The sequence below is a fragment of the Alosa alosa genome, chromosome 21, assembly GCF_017589495.1.
Source record: "Alosa alosa isolate M-15738 ecotype Scorff River chromosome 21, AALO_Geno_1.1, whole genome shotgun sequence".
Taxonomy (NCBI): domain Eukaryota; kingdom Metazoa; phylum Chordata; class Actinopteri; order Clupeiformes; family Clupeidae; genus Alosa; species Alosa alosa.
Genome location: NC_063209.1, coordinates 4868406 through 4896115, shown reverse-complemented (window position 1 = coordinate 4896115; position 27710 = coordinate 4868406). Strand labels below are relative to the sequence as shown.

Genomic DNA, 27710 nt, shown 5'->3' with positions numbered 1-27710 from the left:
GGATCAATAAAGTATCTATCTATCTATCTATCTATCTATCTAAATGCTAATAATGATAATGAGCTGGTCTGAAAACCAGTCCTCATACTCAACATTTTTACATTTCTTTTCTGGACCTTATATGCTGTACAATATTCTTAATACATAATCAATTTCAATCAAGCTCAATCAGTTGTTATAGCCAATGATCATGATGGTTTATGATACAGTAAATATGATATAGCCTACAGTGTGTATAAGTGTAAATTAAAACAGTGACATGAATGACAGTAAACCCCGTGGGTACTTGTACAGTTTATTTGGTTTGTTTTGTAACAGGAAAAAACATAGAAAAATACAATTTAGGATCTGCAGCTGAGAGTCAACAACATTTTATTAGTGATTAAAGTGAAATTGTCACCCTTAGATTTTCCACCAGACACTACCATATTTGCTGAGAGAGAGAGAGAGTGAGAGGGAGAGAGAGAAACAATCATCTCAATTTAAGGTAATGTGTGATGGGAAATGGATGAACTATTGTGTACACTTTCAAAAGCAGTAACCTAGTTAATAGAAAAACACATTTTTTTTATTTAGGTTATCATTAACAAGTTTTACCAAATATAAATAATTTGGATAGTGACAAAAATCTAACCCAGGTGAAATTGTAATGGGAATATTATATACCTATTCTTTTATAGATTGAATATCCAATTCTGCCCATCTCTGCAGTAGGATGAGGCAGCCACAGTTTATTTACAGTTTGTACAAAAGACATTTGTTAAAATCTCATTTTTTCTTGCAAAAAGATTGTCCTGCAAATCATTTTGGTAACTGTGAAAACAGGAATGATTATATGTGATGCTGCAAAATAGTTGCATAATTTCAAATATAAAGATTTTTTTACTGCTCTAAGTGTATATGCAAAAACACATTCTTATCAGTAATACAGTGATTGCAATATGTTGTGAATTACTCCCAGTATTTGTGTTTCTTAAAATATTACAAGTTAAAAAAAAAAGAAATGATAAAAAATCAAAACAAAATGCAAATATTCTTGTTTGGATTCTCTAAGGCACTGCTTGATTTTTGTGAGATGGTGTAGTCTCAATAAAATTTAACTATGTACAAAAGAAAACAAAATAATTACAATACAGTTTTTTTTCTTATTTACAGTGTAATAGCAAAAATATGGTATGTACCTCGAGAGGCTTCTAAATTGCTGGACTGGGATAAGAGAGCGAATGAATACAACTCACATATATTGATTATTAGTAATTATGTGACTGTGCAGTGAGGACTCAAAGAGAATGGTGTGAATATGCTATTTGATTTCAGATGCTTGAAGATTAGTTATGAGTGGAAAAATAACAATAACAATATGAGTACATTAGTGCTTTTTGTATCACCATTTCTTATTTCTTAGGTGACACAGCAAGCTCTAGTCTTGGAAAATGAAACCCACTCTTTGATCCACTATCACTACTGGAAGAGGAAGACATTCTTGACTTTTTCGATGACAGTGCCACATCACTACCTCCCTCTAGCTTTCCTTCAGCCTGCTCTCCTAGTGCCACCTCATATGAACCTTTGGATTTAGCTCCAAATCCACCAAATGTGCCAAATTTCAACTTTCCCTTTTTCCCCTTGACCTTACCCCCACCAATATCCACAGATATATCGCCACTGCCTGCCTCTAAGTGACCTGAAGCAGAGGCGGGAGAGGCCAGTTCCCCTTCATCACTGAAAGATGAAGAGCGATGTCGTGATTTTTTGAAAAGATCAAGAGATGCGGATTTGCTTTTGGGTGAAACTCTAAGTTCAGTACTTCCCCCTACTGACATTTTGCCACTTTGCAATTCTCCAGAACTCAAGCTGAGGTCTCTTGACACTTTGACATCTGGACTGCCCATGGTAAGGTCAGCAGCACTTCCACCCTTAGTCTTTGACTTGCCAAAGAATTTGGGCATCTTCACCTTCACTTTCCCACCTGATTTAAGTTCAGGGTCATGCAGATCTGAACCAATATGACCACTCATAGATGGAGCTGCCATTTCAGCCCCTCCACTAACTTCACTAGCTCCAACATCCACCCCAACCTCTGGCCCTTCCAGTCTGGGTAATGCAATACCAAACTTTGGAACTTTTATCTTTGGAAATGAAACATGTCCCTCTGGGTACTCCATCTCACCAGATCTCTCCATGCCCATACTTGCGCCACCTTTAACATCATATTTCATGCCCTTCCCCTCAGCGCCCACTCTCCCCTCTCCAAATCCTCCCTTTATTTCTGGACCCTTCAGACTGATATCTGGGGCAGAAAACTTTGGCCCTTTTATGTCAAGACCAGGGGCCTCAACATTTATTTCAGGTGTACTCAAGCTGACATTCATATCTTGTCTTTCTAGACTGGAACTGCTTACACCTGATTTGAGCTTTGGCCCTTTTCCTTTAGGAGACCCAATGTCAAGTTCAACATCCGGAAAATGCAGTTTTCCAAACAATGGCTTCTTTACTTTAGGTCCTTTGATATGCAGGTCAGGTGATTCTGCCTCTAATTCAAGATCATGTGCTTTGAGACTTATGTCAGCACCACTGTTTTTCCCCTTTCCTTTCACTTTAGGTAATTTGAATTTTCCCTTCTTTCCTTTCAGACTTATGTCTACATCAGGAGCGGCAGCACTAGCATCAACATCGGGAAGATCTAATTTGGGGCTTTTTCCACCCATATGGAATTTGGGTTTCTTGACTTTTGGCGCTTTGATATTTGCCTCTGGGCTCTCTACAGTAATGTCAGGACCTGCAATGCCAATGTTAGGATCAGGGAGGTCAATTTCTGGACCTTGTACTTTTGGAGATTTTATCCCAAAACTGGGGCCCTTGAATTTTGGAAACTTGACTTCTGGCCTTTCAAAACTGGGACCTTTGATATCAAAGTCTGGACCTTCAATTTTTCCTTCTGTTCCAATCTTTGGTACTGATACATCTATGTCTCCCTTCCCTTTTGGACCTTTAAGGTTAATGTCAACATCAGGCATTGAGACTTTCGGTGTAGAAATTGATGGCATTTTAAATCTAGGCCCTTTAATGTTACCTTCAGGGCCTTCTATACTTGGGCCTTCAATGTCGATCTTTGGTGCTTTAATGCCACCTTCGATTTTTGGTACAGACATATCCAAATCTCCCTTCACCTTAGGTCCTTTCAGATTGAAGTCAACATCAGGCATTGAGATATTTGGACCAGAAATGGATGGCATTTTGAATTTAGGCCCTTTGATTTTTCCCTCTGGGCCTTCAATGTCTATATCTGGACGTGTAATGTTGACATCAGGAGCTTTCAGATCAATATCAGCTCTTGGCAAGTTTACATCAATATCACCTCCTTCCACTTTTGGCCCTTTAAATCCAAATGAAGGCATTTTGATCTTTGGCATCTTAAATCCTCCCTCTGCTCCCTCAATATCAACATCTGGGCCCTCAATGTCAACTTTTGGCATCTTGATATCACCCTCAAACTTTGGAACAGAGATGTCACTATCACCCTTTATTTTTGGTCCTTTTAGGTTGAAGTCAACATCTGGCATTGAGAGTGATGGACCTGATATTGTTGGCATTTTGAATTTTGTCCCCTTGATCTTTCCTTCTGGGCCTTCAATGTCAACCTCTGGTGCTTTTCCATCAATATCGACTTTAGGTAGATTTATATCAACATTGGGTCCTTCAACCTTTGGGCCTTTGAATCCAAATGATGGCATTTTCATTTTTGGCATCTTAAATCCTCCTTCAGGTCCCTCAATATCAACATCTGGGCCTTCAATGTTAACTTTTGGAGCTTTGATATCACCTTCAACTTTAGGGCCAGAAATATCCAAATCACCCTTTACTTTTGGTCCTTTCAGGTTGAAGTCCATATCAGGCATTGAGATCTTTGGACCTGATATTGTCGGCATTTTGAATTTATGCCCCTTGATTTTTCCTTCTGGACCTTCTATTTCAAGATCTGGTGTTTCAATATCAACATTTGGTGCTTTAAGATCAATATCTCCTTTTGGCATTTTCAAATCAACATCTGGTCCTTCGACTTTGGGACCTTTGAATCCAAATGAAGGCATTTTCATCTTTGGCATCTTGAATCCACCTTCTGGGCCTTCAATGTCAACATCTGGGCCTTCAATGTCGACTTTTGGACCTTTGATGTCACCTTCAATTTTTGGAACTGAAACATCCATATCACCCTTGACTTTCGGTCCTTTCAGGTTGAAGTCCACATCAGGCATTGAGATCTTTGGACCTGATATTGTTGGCATTTTGATTTTAGGCCCCTTGATCTTTCCCCCAGGACCTTCAATGTCAAGGTCTGGAGTGTCAATGTCAAAATTTGGAGCATTAAGATCAATATTTCCTTTTGGCATTTTCAAATCAACATCTGGTCCTTCGACTTTGGGACCTTTGAATCCAAATGAAGGCATTTTCATCTTTTCTTGAATCCATTTTCAAATCAACATCTGGTCCAACATTTGGTGCTTTGGGACCTTTGAATTCAAATCTGAAGGGACATTTTCAAATGAAGGTATTTGGCATCTTGAATCCACCTTCTGGGCCTTCAATGTCAACATCTGGGCCTTCAATGTCGACTTTTGGACCTTTGATGTCACCTTCAATTTTTGGAACTGAAACATCCATATCACCCTTGAATTTCGGTCCTTTCAGGTTAAAGTCCACATCAGGCATTGAGATCTTTGGACCTGATATTGTTGGCATTTTGAATTTAGGCCCCTTGATTTTCCCCCCTGGGCCTTCAATGTCAAGGTCTGGAGTGTCAATGTCCACATTTGGACCTTTAAGTTCAAAATCTCCTTTTGGCATTTTCAAATCAACATCTGGTCCTTCAACTTTGGGACCTTTGAATCCAAATGAAGGCATTTTCATCTTTGGCATCTTGAATCCACCTTCTGGGCCTTCAATGTCAACATCTGGGCCTTCAATGTCAACTTTTGGACCTTTGATGTCACCTTCAATTTTTGGAACTGAAACATCCATATCACCCTTGAATTTTGGTCCTTTCAGGTTGAAGTCCACATCAGGCATTGAGATCTTTGGACCTGATATTGTTGGCATTTTGAATTTAGGTCCCTTGATCTTTCCCTCTGGGCCTTCAATGTCAAGATCTGGAGTGTCAATGTCAACATTTGGTGCTTTAAGATCAATATTTCCTTTTGGCATTTTCAAATCAACATCTGGTCCTTCGACTTTGGGACCCTTGAATCCAAATGAAGGCATCTTGATCTTTGGCATGTGGAATCCACCTTCTGGGCCTTCAATGTCAACATCCGGGCCTTCAATGTTGACTTTTGGGCCTTTGATGTCACCTTCAATTTTTGGAACTGAAACATCCATATCACCCTTGACTTTCGGTCCTTTCAGGTTGAAGTCCATATCAGGCATTGAGATCTTTGGACCTGATATTGTTGGCATTTTGAATTTAGGTCCCTTGATCTTTCCCTCTGGACCTTCAATGTCAAGATCTGGAGTGTCAATGTCAACATTTGGTGTTTTAAGATCAATATTTCCTTTTGGCATTTTCAAATCAACATCTGGTCCTTCAACTTTGGGACCTTTGAATCCAAATGAAGGCATTTTCATCTTTGGCATCCTGAATCCACCTTCTGGGCCTTCTATGTCAACCTCTGGGCCTTCAATGTCGATGTTTGGACCTTTGAGGCCACCTTCAATTTTTGGAACTGAAACATCCATATCACCCTTGAATTTCGGTCCTTTTAGGTTGAAGTCCACATCAGGCATTGAGATCTTTGGACCTGATATTGTTGGCATTTTGAATTTAGGTCCCTTGATCTTTCCCTCTGGGCCTTCAATGTCGAGATGTGGAGTGTCAATATCAACATTTGGTGCTTTAAGATTAATATCTCCTTTTGGCATTTTCAAATCAACATCTGGTCCTTCGACTTTGGGACCTTTGAATCCAAATGAAGGCATTTTCATCTTTGGCATCTTGAATCCACCTTCTGGGCCTTCAATGTCAAGATCTGGGCCTTCCATGTCGATTTTTGGACCTTTGATGTCACCTTCAATTTTTGGAACTGAAACATCCACATCACCCTTTAATTTCGGTCCTTTCAGGTTGAAGTCCATATCAGGCATTGAGATCTTTGGACCTGATATTGTTGGCATTTTGAATTTAGGTCCCTTGATCTTTCCCTCTGGACCTTCAATGTCAAGATCTGGAGTGTCAATGTCAACATTTGGTGTTTTAAGATCAATATTTCCTTTTGGCATTTTCAAATCAACATCTGGTCCTTCAACTTTGGGACCTTTGAATCCAAATGAAGGCATTTTCATCTTTGGCATCCTGAATCCACCTTCTGGGCCTTCTATGTCAACCTCTGGGCCTTCAATGTCGATATTTGGACCTTTGAGGCCACCTTCAATTTTTGGAACTGAAACATCCATATCACCCTTGAATTTAGGGTCCTTTTTAGGTTGAAGTCCACATCAGGCATTGAGATCTTTGGACCTGATATTGTTGGCATTTTGAATTTAGGTCCCTTGATCTTTCCCTCTGGGCCTTCAATGTCGAGATGTGGAGTGTCAATATCAACATTTGGTGCTTTAAGATTAATATCTCCTTTTGGCATTTTCAAATCAACATCTGGTCCTTCGACTTTGGGACCTTTGAATCCAAATGAAGGCATTTTCATCTTTGGCATCTTGAATCCACCTTCTGGGCCTTCAATGTCAAGATCTGGGCCTTCCATGTCTATTTTGGACCTTTGATGTCACCTTCAATTTTTGAACTGAAACATCCACATCACCCTTGACTTTCGGTCCTTTCAGGTTGAAGTCCATATCAGGCATTGAGATCTTTGGACCTGATATTGTTGGCATTTTGAATTTAGGTCCCTTGATCTTTCCCTCTGGACCTTCAATGTCAAGATCTGGAGTGTCAATGTCAACATTTGGTGCTTTAAGATCAATATCTCCTTTTGGCATTTTCAAATCAACATCTGGTCCTTCAACTTTGGGACCTTTGAATCCAAATGAAGGCATTTTCATCTTTGGCATCTTGAATCCACCTTCTGGGCCTTCAATGTCAACATCTGGGCCTTCCATGTCGATTTTTGGACCTTTGATGTCACCTTCAATTTTTGGAACTGAAACATCCATATCACCCTTTAATTTCGGTCCTTTCAGGTTGAAGTCCATATCAGGCATTGAGATCTTTGGACCTGATATTGTTGGCATTTTGAATTTAGGTCCCTTGATCTTTCCCTCTGGGCCTTCAATGTCAAGATCTGGAGTGTTAATGTCAACATTTGGTGCTTTAACATCAATATTTCCTTTGGGCATTTTCAAATCAACATCTGGTCCTTCCACTTTTGGACCCTTGAATCCAAATGAAGGCATTTTGATTTTGGGCATCTTGAATCCTCCCTCTGGGCCTTCAATGTCAACATCTGGGCCTTCAACATCTATCTTTGGTGCCTTGATTTCACCCTCGACTTTGGGTACTGAAACATCAAAATCTCCCTTTCCTTTAGGTCCTTTCAGATTGAAGTCAACATCAGGCATAGAGATCTTTGGCCCAGAAATGGATGGCATTTTGAATTTAGGTCCCTTGATCTTTCCATCTGGTCCCTCCACCTCAAGTTCTGGACCCTTAATGTCAATTTCTGGTGCTTTAACATCAATGTCTGCTTTTGGGAGTTTTACATCAATGTCAGGTCCCTCCAATTTTGGCCCTTTGAATCCAAATGAAGGCATTTTGATTTTGGGCATCTTGAATCCACCTTCTGGACCTTCAATGTCAACATCTGGGCCTTCAATGTCAACATTTGGTGCTTTAAGATCAAAAGCAGCCTTGGGCATGTCAGGAGCATTGATATCAAGTTCTACAGATCCAATATCAACATCTGGCATTTTTGGCCCAAAATGGATGGCATCTGGGTCCTTCAATCTTTCCCATCTGGTTTGAAACCAAATTCTGGACCCTTTTAAATTTTGGTGCCTTAAATCCATATCTGCTTTTTGGACTTTCACATCCATGTCAGGTCCCTCAATCTTGGGCCCTTTAAAACCAATTTTGGGCATTTTGAATTTATGCTTTTTCAAACCAGCGTCAGGTCCACTGATATCTACATCTGGGCCTTCGATCTCAATCTTTGGTCCTTTGATGTCAGCTTCAAACTTTGGACTTGATACATCAACATCACCCTTCATCTTGGGTCCTTTCAGGTTAAGGTCAACGTCAGGCATTGAGATCTTTGGACCTGATATTGTTGGCATTTTGAATTTAGGTCCCTTGATCTTTCCATCTGGGCCCTCCATGTCAAATTCTGGACCCTCAATGTCAATTTTTGGTGCTTTAACATCAATGTCTGCTTTTGGCATTTTCAAATCAATGTCTGGTCCCTCCACTTTTGGACCTTTGAATCCAAATGAAGGCATTTTGATCTTTGGGCATCTTGAATCCACCCTCTGGGCCTTCAATGTCAACATCTGGGCCTTCAATGTCTATCTTTGGTGCCCTTTGATGTCACCTTCAATTTTGGAACTGAAACATCCATATCTCCCTTTCCTTTTGGTCCTTTCAGGTTGAAGTCAACATCAGGCATAGAGATCTTTGGACCAGAAATGGATGGCATTTTGAATTTAGGTCCCTTTGATCTTTCCATCTGGTCCCTCCACCTCAAGTTCTGGACCCTCAATGTCAATTTTTGGTGCTTTAACATCAATGTCTGCTTTTGGGATTTTCAAATCAATGTCAGGTCCCTCCACTTTGGGACCTTTTGAATCCAAATGAAGGCATTTTCATTTTTGGCATCTTGAATCCACCCTTCTGGGCCTTCAATGTCAACATCTGGGCCTTCCATGTCTATCTTTGGTGCCTTGATGTCACCTTCAATTTTGGAACTGAAACATCCATATCTCCCTTCACTTTAGGTCCTTTCAGGTTGAAGTCCACATCAGGCATAGAGATCTTTGGCCCAGAAATGGATGGCATTTTGAATTTAGGTCCCTTGATCTTTCCATCTGGTCCCTCCAATGTCAAATTCTGGACCCTTAATGTCAATTTTTGGTGCTTTAACATCAATGTCTGCTTTTGGAAGTTTTCAAATCAATGTCAGGTCCTTCAACTTTTGGGACCTTTGAATCCAAATGAAGGCATTTTGATTTTGGGCATCTTGAATCCTCCCTCTGGGCCTTCAATGTCAACATCTGGGCCTTCAACATCTATCTTTGGTGCCTTGATTTCACCCTCGACTTTGGGTACTGACACATCCATATCTCCCTTCACTTTAGGTCCTTTCAAATTAAAGTCAACATCAGGCATTGAGATCTTTGGCCCAGAAATGGATGGCATTTTGAATTTAGGTCCTTTGATCTTTCCATCTGGTCCCTCCACCTCAAATTCTGGACCCTTAATGTCAATTTCTGGTGCTTTAACATCAATGTCTGCTTTTGGAAGTTTCACATCAATGTCTAGGTCCCTCCACTTTTGGCCCTTTGAATCCAAATGAAGGCATTTTGATTTTGGGCATCTTGAATCCACCCTCTGGGCCTTCAATGTCAACATCTGGGCCTTCAATATCTATCTTTGGTGCCTTGATATCACCTTCAACCTTCGGTACTGACACATCCATATCTCCCTTCACTTTAGGTCCTTTCAAATTAAAGTCAACATCAGGCATTGAGATCTTTGGCCCAGAAATGGATGGCATATTGAATTTAGGGCCTTTGATCTTTCCTTCAGGACCCTCCACCCCAAGATCTGGGGTGTCAATGTCGACTTTTGGTGCCTTAACATTAATGTCTGCTTTTGGCATTTTCACATCAACTTCAGGGCCCTCCAATTTTGGCCCCTTGAATCCAAATGAAGGCATTTTCATTTTCGGCATCTTGAATCCAACCTCTGGACCTTCAATGTCAACATCTGGGCCTTCAATATCTATCTTTTGTGCCTTGATTTTACCCTCGACTTTGGGTACTGACACATCCATATCTCCCATCACTTTAGGTCCTTTCAAATTAAAGTCAACATCAGGCATAGAGATCTTTGGCCCAGAAATGGATGGCATTTTGAATTTAGGTCCTTTTATCTTTCCATCTGGTCCCTCCACCTCAAGCTCTGGACCTTTAATGTCAATTTCTGGTGCCTTAACATCAATGTCTGCTTTTGGAAGTTTCACATCAACATCAGGTCCCTCCACTTTTGGTCCCTTGAATCCAAATGAAGGCATTTTGATTTTGGGCATCTTGAATCCACCCTCTGGGCCTTCAATGTCAACATCAGGGCCTTCAATATCTATCTTTGGTGCCTTGATATCACCTTCAACCTTCGGTACTGACACATCCATATCTCCCTTCACTTTAGGTCCTTTCAGATTGAAGTCAACATCAGGCATAGATATCTTTGGCCCAGAAATGGATGGCATTTTGAATTTAGGTCCTTTGATCTTTCCATCTGGTCCCTCCACCTCAAATTCTGGACCCTTAATGTCAATTTCTGGTGCCTTAACATCAATGTCTGCTTTTGGAACTTTCACATCAACGTCAGGTCCCTCCACTTTTGGCCCTTTGAATCCAAATGAAGGCATTTTCATTTTGGGCATCTTGAATCCACCCTCTGGACCTTCAATGTCAACATCTGGGCCTTCAATGTCCATCTTTGGTGCCTTGATTTCACCCTCGACTTTGGGTACTGAGACATCAAAATCTACCTTTCCTTTAGGTCCTTTCAGATTGAAGTCAACATCAGGCATTGAGATCTTTGGCCCAGAAATGGATGGCATTTTGAATTTAGGGCCTTTGATCTTTCCATCTGGTCCCTCCACCTCAAGATCTGGAGTGTCAATGTCGACTTTTGGTGCCTTAACATTAATGTCTGCGTTAGGCATTTTCACATCAACATCAGGTCCTTCCACTTTTGGCCCCTTGAATCCAAATGAAGGCATTTTCATTTTGGGCATCTTGAATCCACCTTCTGGGCCTTCAATGTCAACATCTGGGCCTTCAATGTCTATCTTTGGTGCCTTGATATCACCTTCGACTTTGGGTACTGACACATCCACACCTCCCTTCACTTTAGGCCCTTTAAGATTTAAGTCAACATCAGGCATTGAGATCTTTGGCCCGGAAATGGATGGCATTTTGAATTTAGGCCCTTTGATCTTTCCTTCAGGACCCTCCACCTCAAGATCTGGAGTGTCAATGTCGACTTTTGGTGCCTTAACATTAATGTCTGCATCAGGCATTTTCACATCAACATCAGGTCCCTCCCTTCGACTTTGGGTACTTGACTTTTTTGGCCCCTTTTGAATCCAAATGAAGGCATTTTCATTTTGGGCATCTTGAATCCACCTTCTGGGCCTTCAATGTCAACATCTGGGCCTTCAATGTCTATCTTTGGTGCCTTGATATCACCTTCAACTTTGGGTTTACTGACAATCATCCAATGTCATCTCCCTTCACTTTAGGCCCTTTAAGATTTAAGTCAACGTCAGGCATTGAGATCTTTGGCCCGGAAATGGATGGCATTTTGAATTTAGGCCCTTTAATCTTTCCTTCAGGACCCTCCACCTCAAGATCTGGGGTGTCAATGTCGACTTTTGGTGCCTTAACATTAATGTCTGCTTTCGGCATTTTTACATCAACTTCAGGGCCCTCCAGTTTTGGCCCCTTGAATCCAAATGAAGGCATTTTCATTTTGGGCATCTTGAATCCTCCCTCGGGGCCCTCAATACCAACTTCTGGGCCTTCAATGTCAATTTTAGGGGCCTTGATATCACCTTCAACCTTTGGAATAGACACATTCACATCCCCCTTTACCTTTGGTCCTCTTAGGTTTAAATCAACATCTGGCATTGAAATCTTTGGACCTGATATTTTTCCTTCCAGATGCTCTACCTCTAGTTCTGAACCTCTAATGTCAACTTCTGGCGCCTTAAACTTAATGTCTGCTTTTGGTAGATTCACATCAACTTCAGGGACCTCCCCTTTGGGACCCTTTATTCCAAATGACGGAATTTTTATTTTTGGCATCTTGAATCCACCTTCTGGGCCTTCAATGTCAACATCTGGGCTTTCAATGTCTTTCTTTGGTGCTTTTATATCGACTTTGACTTTTGGTGCTGAGACGTCAATATCTCCCTCCAATTTAGGTCCTTTTACATTTAAGTCAACATCAGGCATTGAGATCTTTGGTCCAGAAACAGATGGCATCTTGAATGTAGACCCTTTTATTTTTCCTCCTGGACCCTCAACATTAAGAGCTGTACTTTTAATGTCAATTCCTTGTGCTTTTAGATCAACATTACCTTCTGGTAGCTTCACATCAACATCAGTGCCCTTGATACCAAATGAAGGCATTTTGATTTTGGGCATTTTGAATCCACCTTCAGGGCCTTTAACATTAACCTCAGGTCCTCCTATGTCTATCTCAGGTGATGTCAGGTCTCCTTTGAAAGTTGGAAGCGAAACATCAACATCTCCTTTCATTTTGGATCCTTTGAGGTTGATATCAACATCTTGGCCTCCAAATGATGGCATTTTAAATTTCGGTAACTTATATCCCAATTCTGATCCATCAATGTCAACACCAGAACCTTCAACATTAACTGCTGCACCTGCAATGTCTGTATTAGGCACAGTAATTCCACTTTTAATGCCTGAAATAGACACATTAGAATTACCCTTAACTTTTGCCCCTTTAAAACTGATGTCAGTGGCATGAGTCTGTAAGCTGGGACCTGAAACCTCTGATGTTTTGATTTTGCCATCTACACCTGCTGCTGTGGTATCTGTACTTGTACCAGATATTCTGGCAGTAGGAGCATTCACATTGATGTTGATTCCTTGACCTGCTCCCCTCAGCTGCTGGTTACCTATAGTAACTTCAGGGCCATTGCTTCCTTTGTTATTTCCTTTCTCCAAACCAACACCTATTTTACCTGAGAAACCTTGGGTACTTCTACCAGGTCCACTGATATTAATCTTATCACTATCTGTTACATTAGTGCCAGGTAACTGAATACTGCTATGTTGATGCTGCATCCCTCCAGATAGCCCAAATTCAGTCAACGACCTTTCCCCCGAAAGTCCAGTGGCAGGAATTTTAAATCTGAGCTCTTTTTCACTCTGCTCAACATCTTTTGTAACAGTTGCCGTTTTAACATGTCCCACACTCCAGTGTTTTTCAGATGGGCCAGTGGCATGTGGACCCGTGACAGAGACATCACTTGGGACCTGAATCTTGAATTCTGGACTACCTATTTCATATGGCTGCTGCCCAGGACCCTCTGGCATGTCCAAAGTGTAGGTAGTAATTCGTCGGGTGATGGTGGTAATTGTGCTTCCATCACTGCTTGTGCTGCTGTGACGTTCCGTACGCACATCTACACCCTCAGCAAGGTCCTCTGATTTCAGTCTAGGTTTGATCTTCTTAGTGTAGATCCGTCTGTAGTCCTCATCATCACCACTCTGGTATTTAAAAATGTATAATAATATGTAAGTGTAGAACAGATTATTCAGTATTTACAATAATGTAATATTTTGTAATAAATTGAAACATGCATATAAAATAGATTAACTCTCAATAGACATTAATGTACACTTATTAATGTACACTTCAACATAGTGTTTACAATTATAAGCACAACTGACAACAGTTATTGTCTGCAAGTCATGCAGAACCATCAGTGGATTTTTAATATAATTTATGTATGTATGTAAGAACTCAATTTTGAAAGCAATAGTTTCCTTACAAGGATAATGTCAGGACTTGATCCTCCAAATCTTGTCTTGCCTTCCCATGACAGTGTGCCCATGGGAGATCGGCAAGGTGATTTGTCTCCCTTGTTCTGTAGTTTTAGCCCAACTTTATGTCGATTAAGTGTCTTCAGTAACTCTTCTGTTTCTTCTGAGCTCATGTTGTCAAAGTAGATGGTTGCACCCACGATTTGGTCACCTGAACACAACATTGATGGGAATGGCAGTAAATACAGAGTAATTGTTGATGTTTGAATAGTAAATGGGATTTTTTTCCCTGAGATCAGTTATGACTTTTACCTTTGTGGACTCTCCCAGTGTGTGCAGCAGGGGACTCGTCCTTTACATCTTTCACGTAAATCTCTCCCTCACCCGTTTTTTCAATTGTCAAGCCATGTTCATCAGGGCCCATCCACTGTGGGAAGAGCACTTCCCTTGTCTCCTCCTCTTCAGCCATTCTGGCAGAGAATGGAAAGAGTTTACTTTGGAGACAAATTGAAATAAAGAAGGCAACCAACACTTCTTTTTCACTGAGGCCTCATGTCTACGTATCATACAATAAGACAACATTAATTCCTTTCAAAAGTGATGTTAATAATGTGGTTTAGAGGATTTTTGAGTAAAACAGAGGAGGCTACAAAAAAATCTAGCACCTTAGTGACATCTGGTGGTGATTTTGCAAGACCATAAAGTGAAGCTTGGTGAACCTTCATTATTTTACATGTATTCAACATAGACATGCATGCTCTGAGAGATTATTGATAAAAAAAATACAAAAGTAAGCATTAACACAATGTATGACATGAGAGAAAAGAATAAGGATTATAACTAACCTTGTTGTCTTATTCTCCTCTTAAGTCCCCTGGTGTAAACTGACAGTGTTGTGTCTCTTTCCTGAGGCAGAAATGGAATTGTTAATAACAAATATTTTTTTTTCAGAGAGAAGTATGATAATCATGTTCACTTGTATGAAATGTGTTACTGTAATGCTGCATATACACAGACTCCTTGTCCATTAGGTCTAATCACATTCAATTCATTAATTTAGGAGTGAATATTTATATTTAGATTAAAGACCACTGAATGCAATTTAGAACTGTCTACATTAAAATCATAATAGGCCGTTTAAGCTTCATATGATATGCTATCTTAGCTCCATTTACATCTCTTGTTTCTATTACAGATAACAGACAGTGCTATACATACTGCCTGGGTCAAAAATCGATTAAATTAAACAGTCCTCTATGTGATAAGTATAAGGAAAGATACATTGCGTAAAACTAACTCTCAACAGACTATGACTCATAAAAGTGAAATGTTCCTTTGTTTAGTTGACAACCCAACAACAGGGAATGATTCAGATCTTCAAACATTCTCACAGTTACACTGCTGGCATTATGCCATTATGAATTTTGAATAGGGTTTGAGTAGGTTGTTCATCTTAAAACCCACTCAAAGGCTGAAAAATGACTTCATCTCATTCATGAATGAAAATGACAGGTGGCTGACATGCTCAGTAAGCATACAGAACAAAATAGTCTGCTGAATGGATTTGCACTTTTAATGTATAATTGTGTAGTCTGCTGAATAGATTTGCACATGTAGGCTTACAAAAGGAACTGCTGATTACTATTTTAAAAATGATCATTCAACTCAACAGCATTTGTTTTTCACTGATGGGTGAAGCAGGGATTGGACCTTCCTTTACTAAAGCGGCTTGGGTACAATGCACATAAAGTGATTTTGAGTAATAAAAACAAATTGTTCATGGTACATGATGCTGTACCCGTGTTGCTAACCTCATCCCTAAACCCCATCCTAAGTAAATCTTGATGCCACATTCTAAATGACTTCCACTAATAATCCACTACGTTTATCCACTAAGTAAATGCAATGAATCAAGACAAGAAGTACAATTACTTTACATGTAACATTAATTACATTGGAGTTCTTAATCAACTGGTTGATCAATGATGTTTTTGTCTTTCTCTGTTTGTTTGGAATGGCTAAAAAGAGCATCTTCATGTCAACACACAGGCCCAAAGCCTTTTGCAGGATAGGGTGACTGAATGGCCTTGACAGCATTGCAGAGATACCTAAAGTTCCTCAGCCACCCTCACACCTTCTAACCAGTCAGATGCTCAGTGAGAACCCATTATCCTGTAAACAGTTTCTACTTGCAAGAAACACTTTTTATACTGGTCCTTTTACTTTAACTGATATGATCAACTGCCAGAAACACTCTGGCCAAACAATGACAAATTACCTCTAGTAGTATATGATTTAAATCTTGCAGGGACCAAATGCCTATTCTTTGCAAGCTAAAATGAATCTCCCCTATGCCCTGTTTCTGTCAGAGATGATACCAAAAAAAATATGCCCACTTCCACTTGTAGTTTTCCAGGGCGTTGATCTGATGTAACTTAAGTCACAGACAAACACAAATAATTTATACTATTTCCAACTATTTCCAATTTGAAACCCTTCACAACAGGCAGAATGATTAAATGTTTTATTTTTCAGGTAGGACTTATAAAGTTTCCAAAAAAACCTTTCCATTACCATTTGGAATTTGTAGAAAATGATCTATCTTTCGAGGCTTTAGATCTTCATCAGACTGTCTCAGCTAAACTTGTAGCTCTACTATGGTAAAACCAGTATGTCATATAAGTTTGAAAATTACAAACAGTTCCTGGCACATATCCTTTGGTAATCCCCCAACCAACAACACCCAACAAAATACTTATGTATCAATTCAGGCCTATCTGCCTATGATTTCCCATCCCATTTTGGGAATCACATTCAACAACTTTGCCATGTGTCATCCCTCTCTCTACAGCTTCATCAACTGTTGACACAGTGAGTCCCAGGTAAGCTCAAGCTGCGCACTCAAAAGCTCAAACAAGTCTCATTATTGTTTTTGGCAAGAAGAGGTATTTACTAAAGCACTGGGAGGGAAAAATCAACAGTTATGTATTTTCAAGGAAAGAGGAGGAGTGGGGAGTTGTTCTCGCCGACTCCATGGCATGTTCTGCAGCCTGACTGTGGTGCCACACCCTTTTCTTTTATCTGCTGTGCCCCCAGCCGCTACAACACAAACTCGAGCACGGAGCGCATATTTTCCTACTCTCCTCTCTCCCACTGCCTCCATAATCCACCCATCGACTTCTCTCAAACTTTATGATCTTGAGAACTCTTTGGACAGCCCACGTTCTCACAGCTTTGACAAATTCTTGGCAGCAAGTGCAGGGAGGAACCCATGAGAGCGAGTGGGAGGGTAGGGAGAGAAGAAAAAAATGGGGGGCTACTGTGCTGATTATGGTGCCCCCATAACCAAAGGCCATTCTACCAGCCTGTCAGAGGAGGGTGGGGGGTGAAAACGCAACATCATGGTCCTGGCCAGCAGAGCAAACACCTAACAAAGAGCTCAAACTACAAGTCTAATCACACACTTTCCATTTCCGATCACTCATTCATTCAAACAGAGGTCTATTTTTTATGTTTTCTATGAAATAGTCATCTACTACTTCATATATGATGACGATGAACTAAACACTGTGTATTGTAAGTATCGCTCAGATCTGGACATACAGTATTTATTTGCAGGATCTGGAGCCTGCCCAAACATGATCAACATTAGGCGTAGACACATAATAACACCTTTTGTGTTCACATAAAACAAGCTGACACACAACACTGGAAGTACAAATGTTGCTTTCACCAAGCAAGGAAGGCATGTAATATGAAACTTGAAGATGGCAATAGACAGAAATAGACTGAAAGAAATGGAATATATTGATATTTTACTGACTCTGAAAAAGGCATAAGAACCTCACCATGCGACACCACACTCATGCCTGTCACCACTAGGAAACTGTAGAGAAAAAGGGAATTTCCCAGGATCTGGATCACACACCAGTTCAGAGCATGTTTTCTTGTTTAAGGCCTTTACAGAGATTCCATATGCTACAGCTACTGCTTAATATTAATGTAATAGTTGTGTTTACTCTTGCAAAGCACTTTGCCGCAGCTGTTTTTGATCTGCTCTGAAAGCCAGCCAGCTGAACAGTGCTGATACACACGTTCATAGTTCAGGGAAGAGGGGGCTCCTCAACAGGTGGCCAAGCAAGAGCAAATGTGCATGGCACAGACACATCGGCCAAGGAGTCAAATTACTCAAAGCAGGCCTTTCAGAGCTCACAGGCTAAGTGACCTTCGAGAGTCAAACATAGACTTTAATAACAATCATTCCAAAACTGCTCAAGAATTTGGCCTAAGAGGCCCCTTGGCTCAACTAGATTCCTCATGAATCATCATCTCAGTTATATATTGATAAAGTGATATAATAAACCATTTCATCAATACTGGTAAAACAATGTCATGGTTATGTAGTTGTTTACAATACATTCACATATTTTGCTTTAACTAAACTAAACGTCTACAAAGATTAACAAGGATTACCTGTTGATTGCTCAAGCACCAGCTTCGGCTCACAGTGTTCTGTCTTCGTTTATCTTCTGAAATGGAGAAGGACATGATTAGAAAGATGTCATTTTTCCGCTCTCTACAGCAGACAACAAAAACCCCTTCAAAGGTTCAATAACAATAACAATGAAAAGATAGGATGAAATAATAATAAAATGGTAGATTCTTAATGAACCTAAAGAACCTTCTCTCAACGATCAAATGTGTTGTTTAATCAATCATTGTAACTTAAAATGTGTACGTATGCCTGCATGTCTACTGTATAAGTAAAAGTATATATACTCTTTTGATCCTGTGAGAGAAATTTGGTCTCTGCATTTATCCCAATCCGTGAAACACACTCAGCCCGGCGCAGTGAGCTGTCTGCAACAACAGTGGCGCTCGGGGAGCAGTGAGGGGTTAGGTGCTTTGCCGAAGGGCACTTCAGCCGTGCCTACTGGTCGGGGTTCGAACTGGCAACCCTCCGGTTACAAGTCCGAAGCGCTAACCAGTAGGCCACGGTTTGTGTATGTGTGTCTTTATGTGCGGGTGTGTGTTTATGTGTGTGTGTGTGTGTGTGTGTGTGCATGCGTGTGTGTGTGTGTGTGTAAGTGTGTGCATGCCTGTTTGTGTGTGTGTGTGTGTGTGTGTGTGTGTGTGTGTGTGTGTGTGTGTGGTGTAAGCTACTGGTGAAACAACACTTTTTAATGATTAATAGCCGTCAGACCACACCACAGATTAGAGATTGGAGGTCCTATCATGGTGACACACCCAGAAATAAAGTACATTTATCCAAGCACTTAAGCGAGGCTATATTCACACAAAAAGTCAACAGAACTATTTTTAAGATTTACCATGAGAGTCAAATCATAGGATCATCAACACAATTTTGTGACCCTCAAATATTTCAACAAAACCTGAATTGCCTATTAGAATATAACCAAAGGCTCATTCAAAATAGGCAGCTGCAGCCCTGTCCTTTCAGTGGCAGTGTGGCAAACCCTACATGTTCGTTGCATGACACATACAAGTATGTTTTAGAAAAATGTTTGTTTGATTGGTAGTACATAAATGTAAATATGGAAATGTAAACAAGTCAATTAAATTGGAAAGCAAGTATAGGTTTCAGTGTTGATTGTAAATGTATTACAAAACCATAGTTGAGCAACCATCTGTGGTATTAGGAAGGAAAGACAAGACAAGTGTGAATTGCAAACATGTGAGATATGTGCCTGCAAATTCCATAGCTTCCATTCCACAAGAGTCAGTCTATGGCGGGCACTAAGTTAGATCACCCCTCACAGACAAGATGCTAGCAGGGGTCAATTAAGTTTCCCTTCAGGCGAAAACAAAAAGCTCATGGGCAGATACATCTCCATGTTATTCTGCAGTGTTGTTTATTATCTATTTATAAAGACCAACTGAACTAAAAAAAAACATTGACATATTTTAGAAATCAACGGACAGAATGAAAAAGATTTCAAATGAAATCAAATGTTTGTTGTTTACTCAGTCATGTAAGCCATCTACATGAGTCAATGATTTTAAGGCAGAGCCCACTAAGTTCCAACAAAGCAGCAACACTGGAATAATTCCAAAAGCTTTGTCAGAATAAATGCTATTGAGAATGAATATACAATCTACTTATTATTATATTTCTTTCTCCTTGAGGTCCATCTCTTCAACAGTCTTCAATACATTCTCACAGATATCTGCAAACAATGATGTGGCTGTTCTGTAGCTGTCACTCAGCAGTAAACATATCCACGGGATGCTGGAGTTCCACACGCTTGCCCAAAGGACTACAAAGGATTGCAGCATGACAAGCAGTGATGCGATCCCGTTAACAGAGACAGGCTTGAAGAGATTAACATGATCAAAGCCTCAATTGAAGATAAAATACATTTCAGATCGGTTGTAGGTACTGCCCTCAGAATCTGACTTTCCTAATATACCTTTTCTTACAACTTTGTTATATTTTGAGGAAGGCTGAATGTCTGACACAAAGAAATGAAAATGAGTGCTATGAAGCATTGCACAAGGTAAGGCTACATAGGAATTTGTGAAAACAGAATGTCCCTGTCTTGACATGACACCATAAATACTTGAATAAGCCCAGACAGGTATACCGGTGAAAATCCACTGAGGAATGATGGTTGCCATGATTAGTCATCTCTGGACCCTTACACGTTCACGTTTTTTTCAGTTAGAACAGTTAAGGTTGTTGGCTACATAGAAAGATTCAAGTACTCTATCAAGCTCATACCAGTTGCATTAGAGAAATGTTTGGAAGTCAAATAACTCTAAAACGATTACTTATTTATGGGGTAGAATGCCTCTATTATTTGTTTGTGAAAATTTAGTTGCAGGGACATTTGTTTTCACAACATCATTCTCCTCTATTCTTCACCTTCATAATGCTGCTTGTAATTTGTCACCCAGAGCTGTTACTGAAATAGAAGGGCTGATAAAGGCCACGTTGGTCGAGGTTGTCACAGTGTTTGCATAGAGCAACAGAGCTTGAAGCAGCTGTGCACACTCAAAGATACAAGTTCCATTATTCAACACTTTATTCACATCTGGCTAGCAAACCAAAACACATATTGGAAATTTTTAGTAATTTCTGCCAAACTGCTCTATTTAAAACATATTTTTTTAATTTAATTTCTATATGACTAAATGATGCATATTATTTTGGCCAAATTAATGGGCCTGTTGGCATGATGCTTTTGGAAAAGGTTTGTTATTAGAATTTAGAGCAAGATGAAATTATCAAACATATAACACTCCAACAGAGTTAAATGATACTTTAGACCACAAATAATCCTTATTGAGGCTACTATGTTCAGAACCCGAAACATTTGCCATAAAAACACATTTCAAAAAACCAATACTATGACATTCTCTCCCAGCTACTTGCTAAAAAAAATGAAAGTCTTCTGCCAGCTTAATTGATCGATTTAAAATGAATACCTTTAATGTCTCTTTGGAACTACTCTCAATGGGACACACCCTTTGTAGAACAAGGGAACTGCAGAGGACGCACCATCTCAGAACTTGCACAGAGAGCAGGAGGCCCCACCCTGGCCCGTAGTCAGACACATTCCTTGATAGAGCCGTCAGGCCAGCTGGAAATGTGCCCAGCCTCTCCCGCAGTGACTAACTCCACAGATATGTCCTCTGCTCCAGTCCGCCTCACCACTGCTCACGCTGAGTAGCAAAGCAGGGAGCTCCAAAAGAGGATGGCCATTTTAAGCTTTTGGCCTGAAAACCAGCTTTTGTGCAAACAACAGACGATCTAACGTGGTCCGGAGTATACTGATTTAACAAAAGCCCAGCAGCCCACAGAGAATCTGTATGCCTAATCTATGTGAATATGATATGAATATGTGAATATGATATGTATTCTGATATGAAGTTGCTAATTGCCTTTAATTGGTTAAGGCCTGAGCCACAGGGTTGTGGGAAAGACATGAGGTACCTCACTTGTGTACAGGAGCCAAACCACTTCAAGCTAGACCTCTTCAGGCTTATCCGGTTTGAGGCAGGTAAACAAAAGAAATACTGAGCAAAAAAGCATGCCTCACTGGTTCAGAATTGCAAAGCACCCGAGGGCAAGGAATTATGGTACAGTAATACAGCAGAGAGGTTACACTTTAATTGATAACCTGTTGATAAACGGCTTTATCATAATCCTCTAGCATTGTCTGAAGTTCACTAGTGATTGTCTTATTCAATGTCAACATTCCAAATAAAATCAAGATATATTCAAGAGCCCCTAACAATGGCGCCCTGTCAAAAAATCCCCTGAGAAACAGATGTGCATACTTCTTATTTAGAAGGAAAATTAAATTATGTATTGCTCAGACCAAACTCATGCCTAAACTGAAAAAAAAACATTAAGAAGTGACTGAATGCAAAAAAAAGAAATCAAACTTAGACAACAGAAGACCAAGGACTAAAATGGGCTTACAGAGGCAGCATGACAAAGGAGAAAGTCAGTCAAAATAACATGTTGCCAGACCCGAAAACTGACTAAAAACCAGAGGTATGGTTAAAGGAAAGGATTTCACTTGAGGGTCATAATTATTGAGCGGAGAGAAGGGGAGGGAGTGTCAGCCTGTGTCTGGTACAGAGAGAATATGTAGACTAGACCGCCTATGAGAAAGCAAACTCTTCCTACAAGCCAGACTGGTCTGTGCAGGACAGCTGACTGACTGCTGCCATTGGGAGTATCTGCTGAACACACATGTAGATGCTTCACACTGACACTTCAGGCACTCTCCACTAGACCTCCTTACAGCCCAATAACTTGGCAACCTGAAGTGACACCACCAGTAAGGTCTATAATCTGTTTACAATTACTGACTAACAGGCCATAATTTAATGGCTGTTTTTAACATGCCTGTCATAAAAGGTTCTTTCTCAAAACTTTCACTTCCCTGCTTCAAGTCTATTGCATCAACACACCCTATGCATTCTAGGCAATAAAACGTGCATGCTAAATAACACATTCACTAACTAAAGTTATTGAAGGTACATTTTTACCCAGAGTGATATGAGTATAACTCTCCAAATTATGGCAAATGAAAGCACAGCCCAGTCATTGTGATCACAAGGCTGCATTCCTCGTTTCAAATCCTTTATTTAATTCTTGCTAGCAATTCAGGAGAATGGGTGAGGCTGTGTGGTGCATCAAAATAGCAGAACTCTTAACAGATCTTGAGAACAACAAAGTTTTGTCGAAACAAAGTAGCAGAGTGAGGTGCCATGGAGGTGATTTGCATGAATTACAAACTGACAAAAACGTCCATATAAAGCTGGAGCAACAGGCCACACAATGACTTGATAGTTGACAGTGTATGTTTGACTTTTAATAAGATCATTCAGGTCATAGCAATCCTATTTGATTGAAGCCTGTGCTTTTCCAAACTCAATCTGGATTGTTAATTCAAGTAAACCAGGACAAGATAACAAGAACTCTTTCAAGTACCACCAAATTATCTGTTTTACAATGCAAAATAATTCTAATCAGTTAACAAATATTTCAATGTTTGCCTAATGACATAATCATGCCTGTATATATGCAGTACTGCTATAATGCTGTCAATTTCACAGAGGTTGTTTAATAGAAGAGTATATTGAGCACAACTAGGCTATTTAAAACCGGAGTTGACAACAATTGTAGCTAGAGACTCCAAGAACAAATCAGAGAAACACATGGGAAACACGCCTGCTGATGTTTGATCCCTCACGCTCATGCTCACTCCTATCTGTTGATTTGCCAATTGATTGGGCAGCACTGCCTTAACATGGCAACTCTCTAAGCAGATCCCTTTCTTTGTAGAGATATAACTGCCTTGGTTGTTGCCTTCAACACAGATATTCACTATTTAACACCCCAGGTCAGAATGTTCAGAGAGCTCGTTGCAGGGTGCTGTCTTCTGTTCTCCCCTCACACCTTAGGGAGATGTGAGTCGCTTCCATTTCCAGCTCTGGGTGTAAACAATGTTAATTTTGTCTTTGAGTCTGACTGAACAGTATCATAAGACTCTATCTCACATGTACCAAGATGGACCAACCCCATCACAAGCCTCATGTCATGCCTCGTGCCCCATTGTGTAAATCCCTGTGGCTTTCCCAACAAAGTTTTCATTACAAACTTTTCCTCACATCCACGTAACACATGGAACCTGACCAACTGAATGGTCTAAGTCTGATAAAGTGGCCGTCCAGAATAAAAAGGTTTACACAAAACTGTGTATACAGTATGTGGGCTAAATCACCTTTACACTATTTCAATACATTCATCCGACTTTCAAACGGATTCAGCATATTCAGTTATTGAGAGGCAATATTCTTGGTGGTGGGCGGAAAATTGGGTAAGATGTTCTACTGGGGCATGACTCACTGGGATGCTGGCAGAGGCGACGCCAATTGCTCATACAGATTCCATCTCCTGTACTCAGTCTTTCTCAACAACTACACTCAATGGTAGCTTCGGGCAAGCTGAAACAATGACAGATAATGCAACAATCAAATTGGTGGTTGTGAAATCTGGGTGTCTGGGATTGACACCAAAGCTCTATGGTTCGGTGAGTCAAAGTAAATCCATATCCACCCATCCAATCCATTCCCAGCTGTTTCTAGGGGTGATTTCTCTGAACTGATCTTTGCTTATCTACAGAGGTTCACTCTTTTGTAGATAAGCAATTTTGTAGATGAATGCATAAATAGCAGGTCATGTCACACAGCATATTACCACAGGCTGGAATACAGTGGAGCTTAAGACAATTGCCACAAACATTCAGTAACAAAAAAAAAAACTCAAATGTGGCACTCATTTGCTAGAGAGTATTCCCTCATATTTTCCATGACTTAGTTTAGAAAGAAACCTCTGAAAAAGCCTGCAAGGAAATGACAGAGGAAGTGTGCGAGAGATTGCACTCTTTCCGTTTCACACTGCGATAGCAAACGCTCATTGAGTGGTCCACTCATTTCTCTTCTATCAGAAGTCAAGAGAAGTTCCTCTCCAGGACCCTACCATCCCTGGAAATGACGACCTACACCACATTCAGACTGACTTTAGACAAAGTACTGTTATGGTGTAATTTGCTTCAAGCAAGCAAGGATTTGCTGTCTATGGTTAAAAATAAATACAGAAGACTTATGTATCACAACAAATGTCCAGCAAATGGCACAGCCAGTCTCAGCAAAAGGATTTTGACACTGACAGTGCCACGAGGGCAAAACTGCAATCCTGCATAGGCTAGAGCTTTATTTGATGAGAATGTCTGACTAGTCGACTGCTTTGCCTACAACGCCACAGAAGAAAGTCCAGGGTGTGGCCGCAGCAGGGGGATGGGCTTCCAAATTTGTAGTTTCCTTGCAACCATCCCATGGATGGATTTCTCTCTGCCTTTCTCAAACCAACAGTTATCCATATACTTACAAACTAAAGGAACTGCTCAAATATCTATAACGTTCAACCTTTAAGTCTATATGTTTTTTACAGTGGAACTGGCTATTACTTTGCCATCACAATTTAGAGAAATAAAACGTCATGCTGAAGCCAACCACAGAAAGGAGGTCTGATGTAGATAAAACCCTTAATTCTTCCAACTCCATAGAGCCTCTTGCTTTTCCTCTAGTGCTTCAAACCTGGTTTCAATTAGTTAGTCTTTCCAAACCACTACATTCCATTACCCTCTACCCCCACCCTCCCACCTCCCTTCTCCACACTCTGGCTGGGATCCCAGGTTAAGAAAATCCAAGCAAATTTGAGTGAATCCCCGAACTCCACCCCTCAGAAAAAGTTTTAACTTTTAGCTCAAGAGTAAGTACTCGCAACCCGTCTTAAAAATTAGTCTGTTATAACAATGAGTCCTAACACTTCAGTGAACGTTTTCAGGCCGTTTTCATGTATTCTATACACAAAGAGACTGTGCATAACTGCCGACATCCAAAACGTAGGTTTCTAATTCTACATATGGTAGGGCAGGGTGATATTCCCTAACTAGAGGGCGGGGGAGGAAGGAAAAGCGCTGAAAGAAATCCACACCCTAAAAAGCTCCATGCGTGACAAACAGAAATTCTTAATTTCTTATAGAAAATAAATGCAAATCAGCGTTAAACTCCCTTATGCAAATCTAATTAAAGTGGTTCATTTTAGGTAAACGTTTATTTAAACTTGCTACATCGACAGAGTAGCCTACGCACTTTGTGAGTCAGTGAAGGCGAATAAATATCCACGTCGCAAAGCTGAACTTGTATGCACTGCTGGAATGTGCCTGCGCACAACTTTTCTTTTGACGCATGTCGTTTTGTTCATAAACGCATGTCGTTGTTCATGTTCGTTGTAAAATGGTTTCAATGTCTCTTTAGGAATTCCTTCTCTATTTATTCTAAAAAATGTTTTTTTTTTACAAATATAAAAACGCTTAGTGGCATTAATAACTATTCAAATATACCCGCTTCAACAGTACACTGTTCAACAACTCACATCACAAGAAAAATAAGCACGTCTCTTATTAGACACATATAACAAAGTTTATGAGACTGAGGAGCCATCATTAGCACTAGCACCGTTTGTTGGGAGTGACGATACACACCCACCTTTCCACATGTTCAACCATACAAGTTCATGCGCCACAGTGAAAAGGGATGGTTTAACGGTGTTTACATACCCCTACAGATGTCAAGAATTGTATGCTAACTCTTAGAATATTAAACGTCGTCCAAGATGTGACATTTCGTTTGTGTTCAATTCAATGCACATGGATGCTCAAAATAGGCACAGGCTATTTAATTAGTTCAAGAAGCATTAGAAATTATACAATGAATTCATAAATGGAAAAACTTCAGCTTACCTGAAAACAGACCAGACCTTATAACTTCACTGCTTGAGCATCACTGACACTTCACACGTCTTCGCCACAGCCCCAAAGTTAGTTCTTTAATTGTCGTTGTCTAAAAGTTTCTTGTTAAGTTCTCTCTCTCTCTCTCGCTCGCTCGCTCGCTCTCTCTCTCTCTCTGCAAGGCAAAGGTGCCTTTTTTTACTTTTGTGTTTTGTAACTCTCTCCTTCTCTCTCTCCCTCTCACTTTTAACGTCTGTTCTTCAGGGCTATGTGGCTGTAACTCCGGGCTATGGAGAATGGTCGGGCGTAGGGCAGGGCAGGACTCTTCAGTCAGGTGGGAGGGATCAACGGTGTAACAGGGAACAGGGAGTGGTCGGGTGTCATCTGCGCTCAGCCCACACAGAAGTAGTCCCTCACTCACAGCTAATATTTGCTGCAGTTACCATGGCAGAAATCTAATATATTCAAAATAATGCAACTGTCCTTCTGTCATCATATTTCATTTGCTAAATCAATTAAGCTGCATTCAGCTATTATGAATATCTTTCTTAGGCCTAATAATTATGTGGCAACAGTATGCCAATACCTTCAGCTTTAAAACAGCTCTAATGTGAAGGGTTTGTCACTGTCCTTTACACTGGTGCAGACTGCAGTGTCAAGATTCAAACAAATGGCATTTGCATTTACATGCATGCGTTTGCAGCTGTTGATGACCATGAATGTGTGTCTTGTACTTCAAACATTAACAAGGGTGCTGCACACGCAGCTTCTGTAATGTAAAACACTGATATAACCATCTCAGCTTGTATCTGCATTTGTAAAATTGATCACAGTTCCAGTACACATAATCAGGGATGGGTAGTATTTATGAAATACATATTTCAAATTCAAAATATAATTTTTATGTCATTTGTTTTTTTATTGGGTTGAAGAAAAACATTTTATAGGTGTGAATTTTTGTAGCTTAAAATATTGCCAAATATTTTGGCCAAAACCAATACTTTTGGTGATGTTCATAAAAGTGCAAAACAATGAATGTAGCCTCTGACTGGTGCTGCCTTAGTAATTTGCCCACATTTGTGATTAGAATATTGAGATTCAGGAAGATGATCGTGTAGGTTGCTCACA

At 40.2% G+C, this 27710-nt stretch overlaps 1 protein-coding gene across 1 annotated transcript; it reads right to left on the bottom strand.

The window, feature by feature from the left end:
- Positions 1-279: 279 nt before the first annotated feature.
- Positions 280-26883, bottom strand: ahnak (AHNAK nucleoprotein). The gene is given in 21 exon segments (XM_048230706.1): positions 280-4456; positions 4554-6471; positions 6474-6760; positions 6763-6792; positions 6795-8454; positions 8456-8518; positions 8520-8657; positions 8659-8794; positions 8796-8828; positions 8830-8899; positions 8902-9041; positions 9043-9133; positions 9136-9478; positions 9480-10939; positions 11320-11452; positions 11455-13473; positions 13758-13960; positions 14062-14219; positions 14595-14655; positions 18223-18278; positions 26595-26883. Coding segments are annotated over 18 exon segments (11943 nt in total). The 5' UTR covers position 14219; positions 14595-14655; positions 18223-18278; positions 26595-26883; the 3' UTR covers positions 280-1394.
- Positions 26884-27710: the final 827 nt, after the last annotated feature.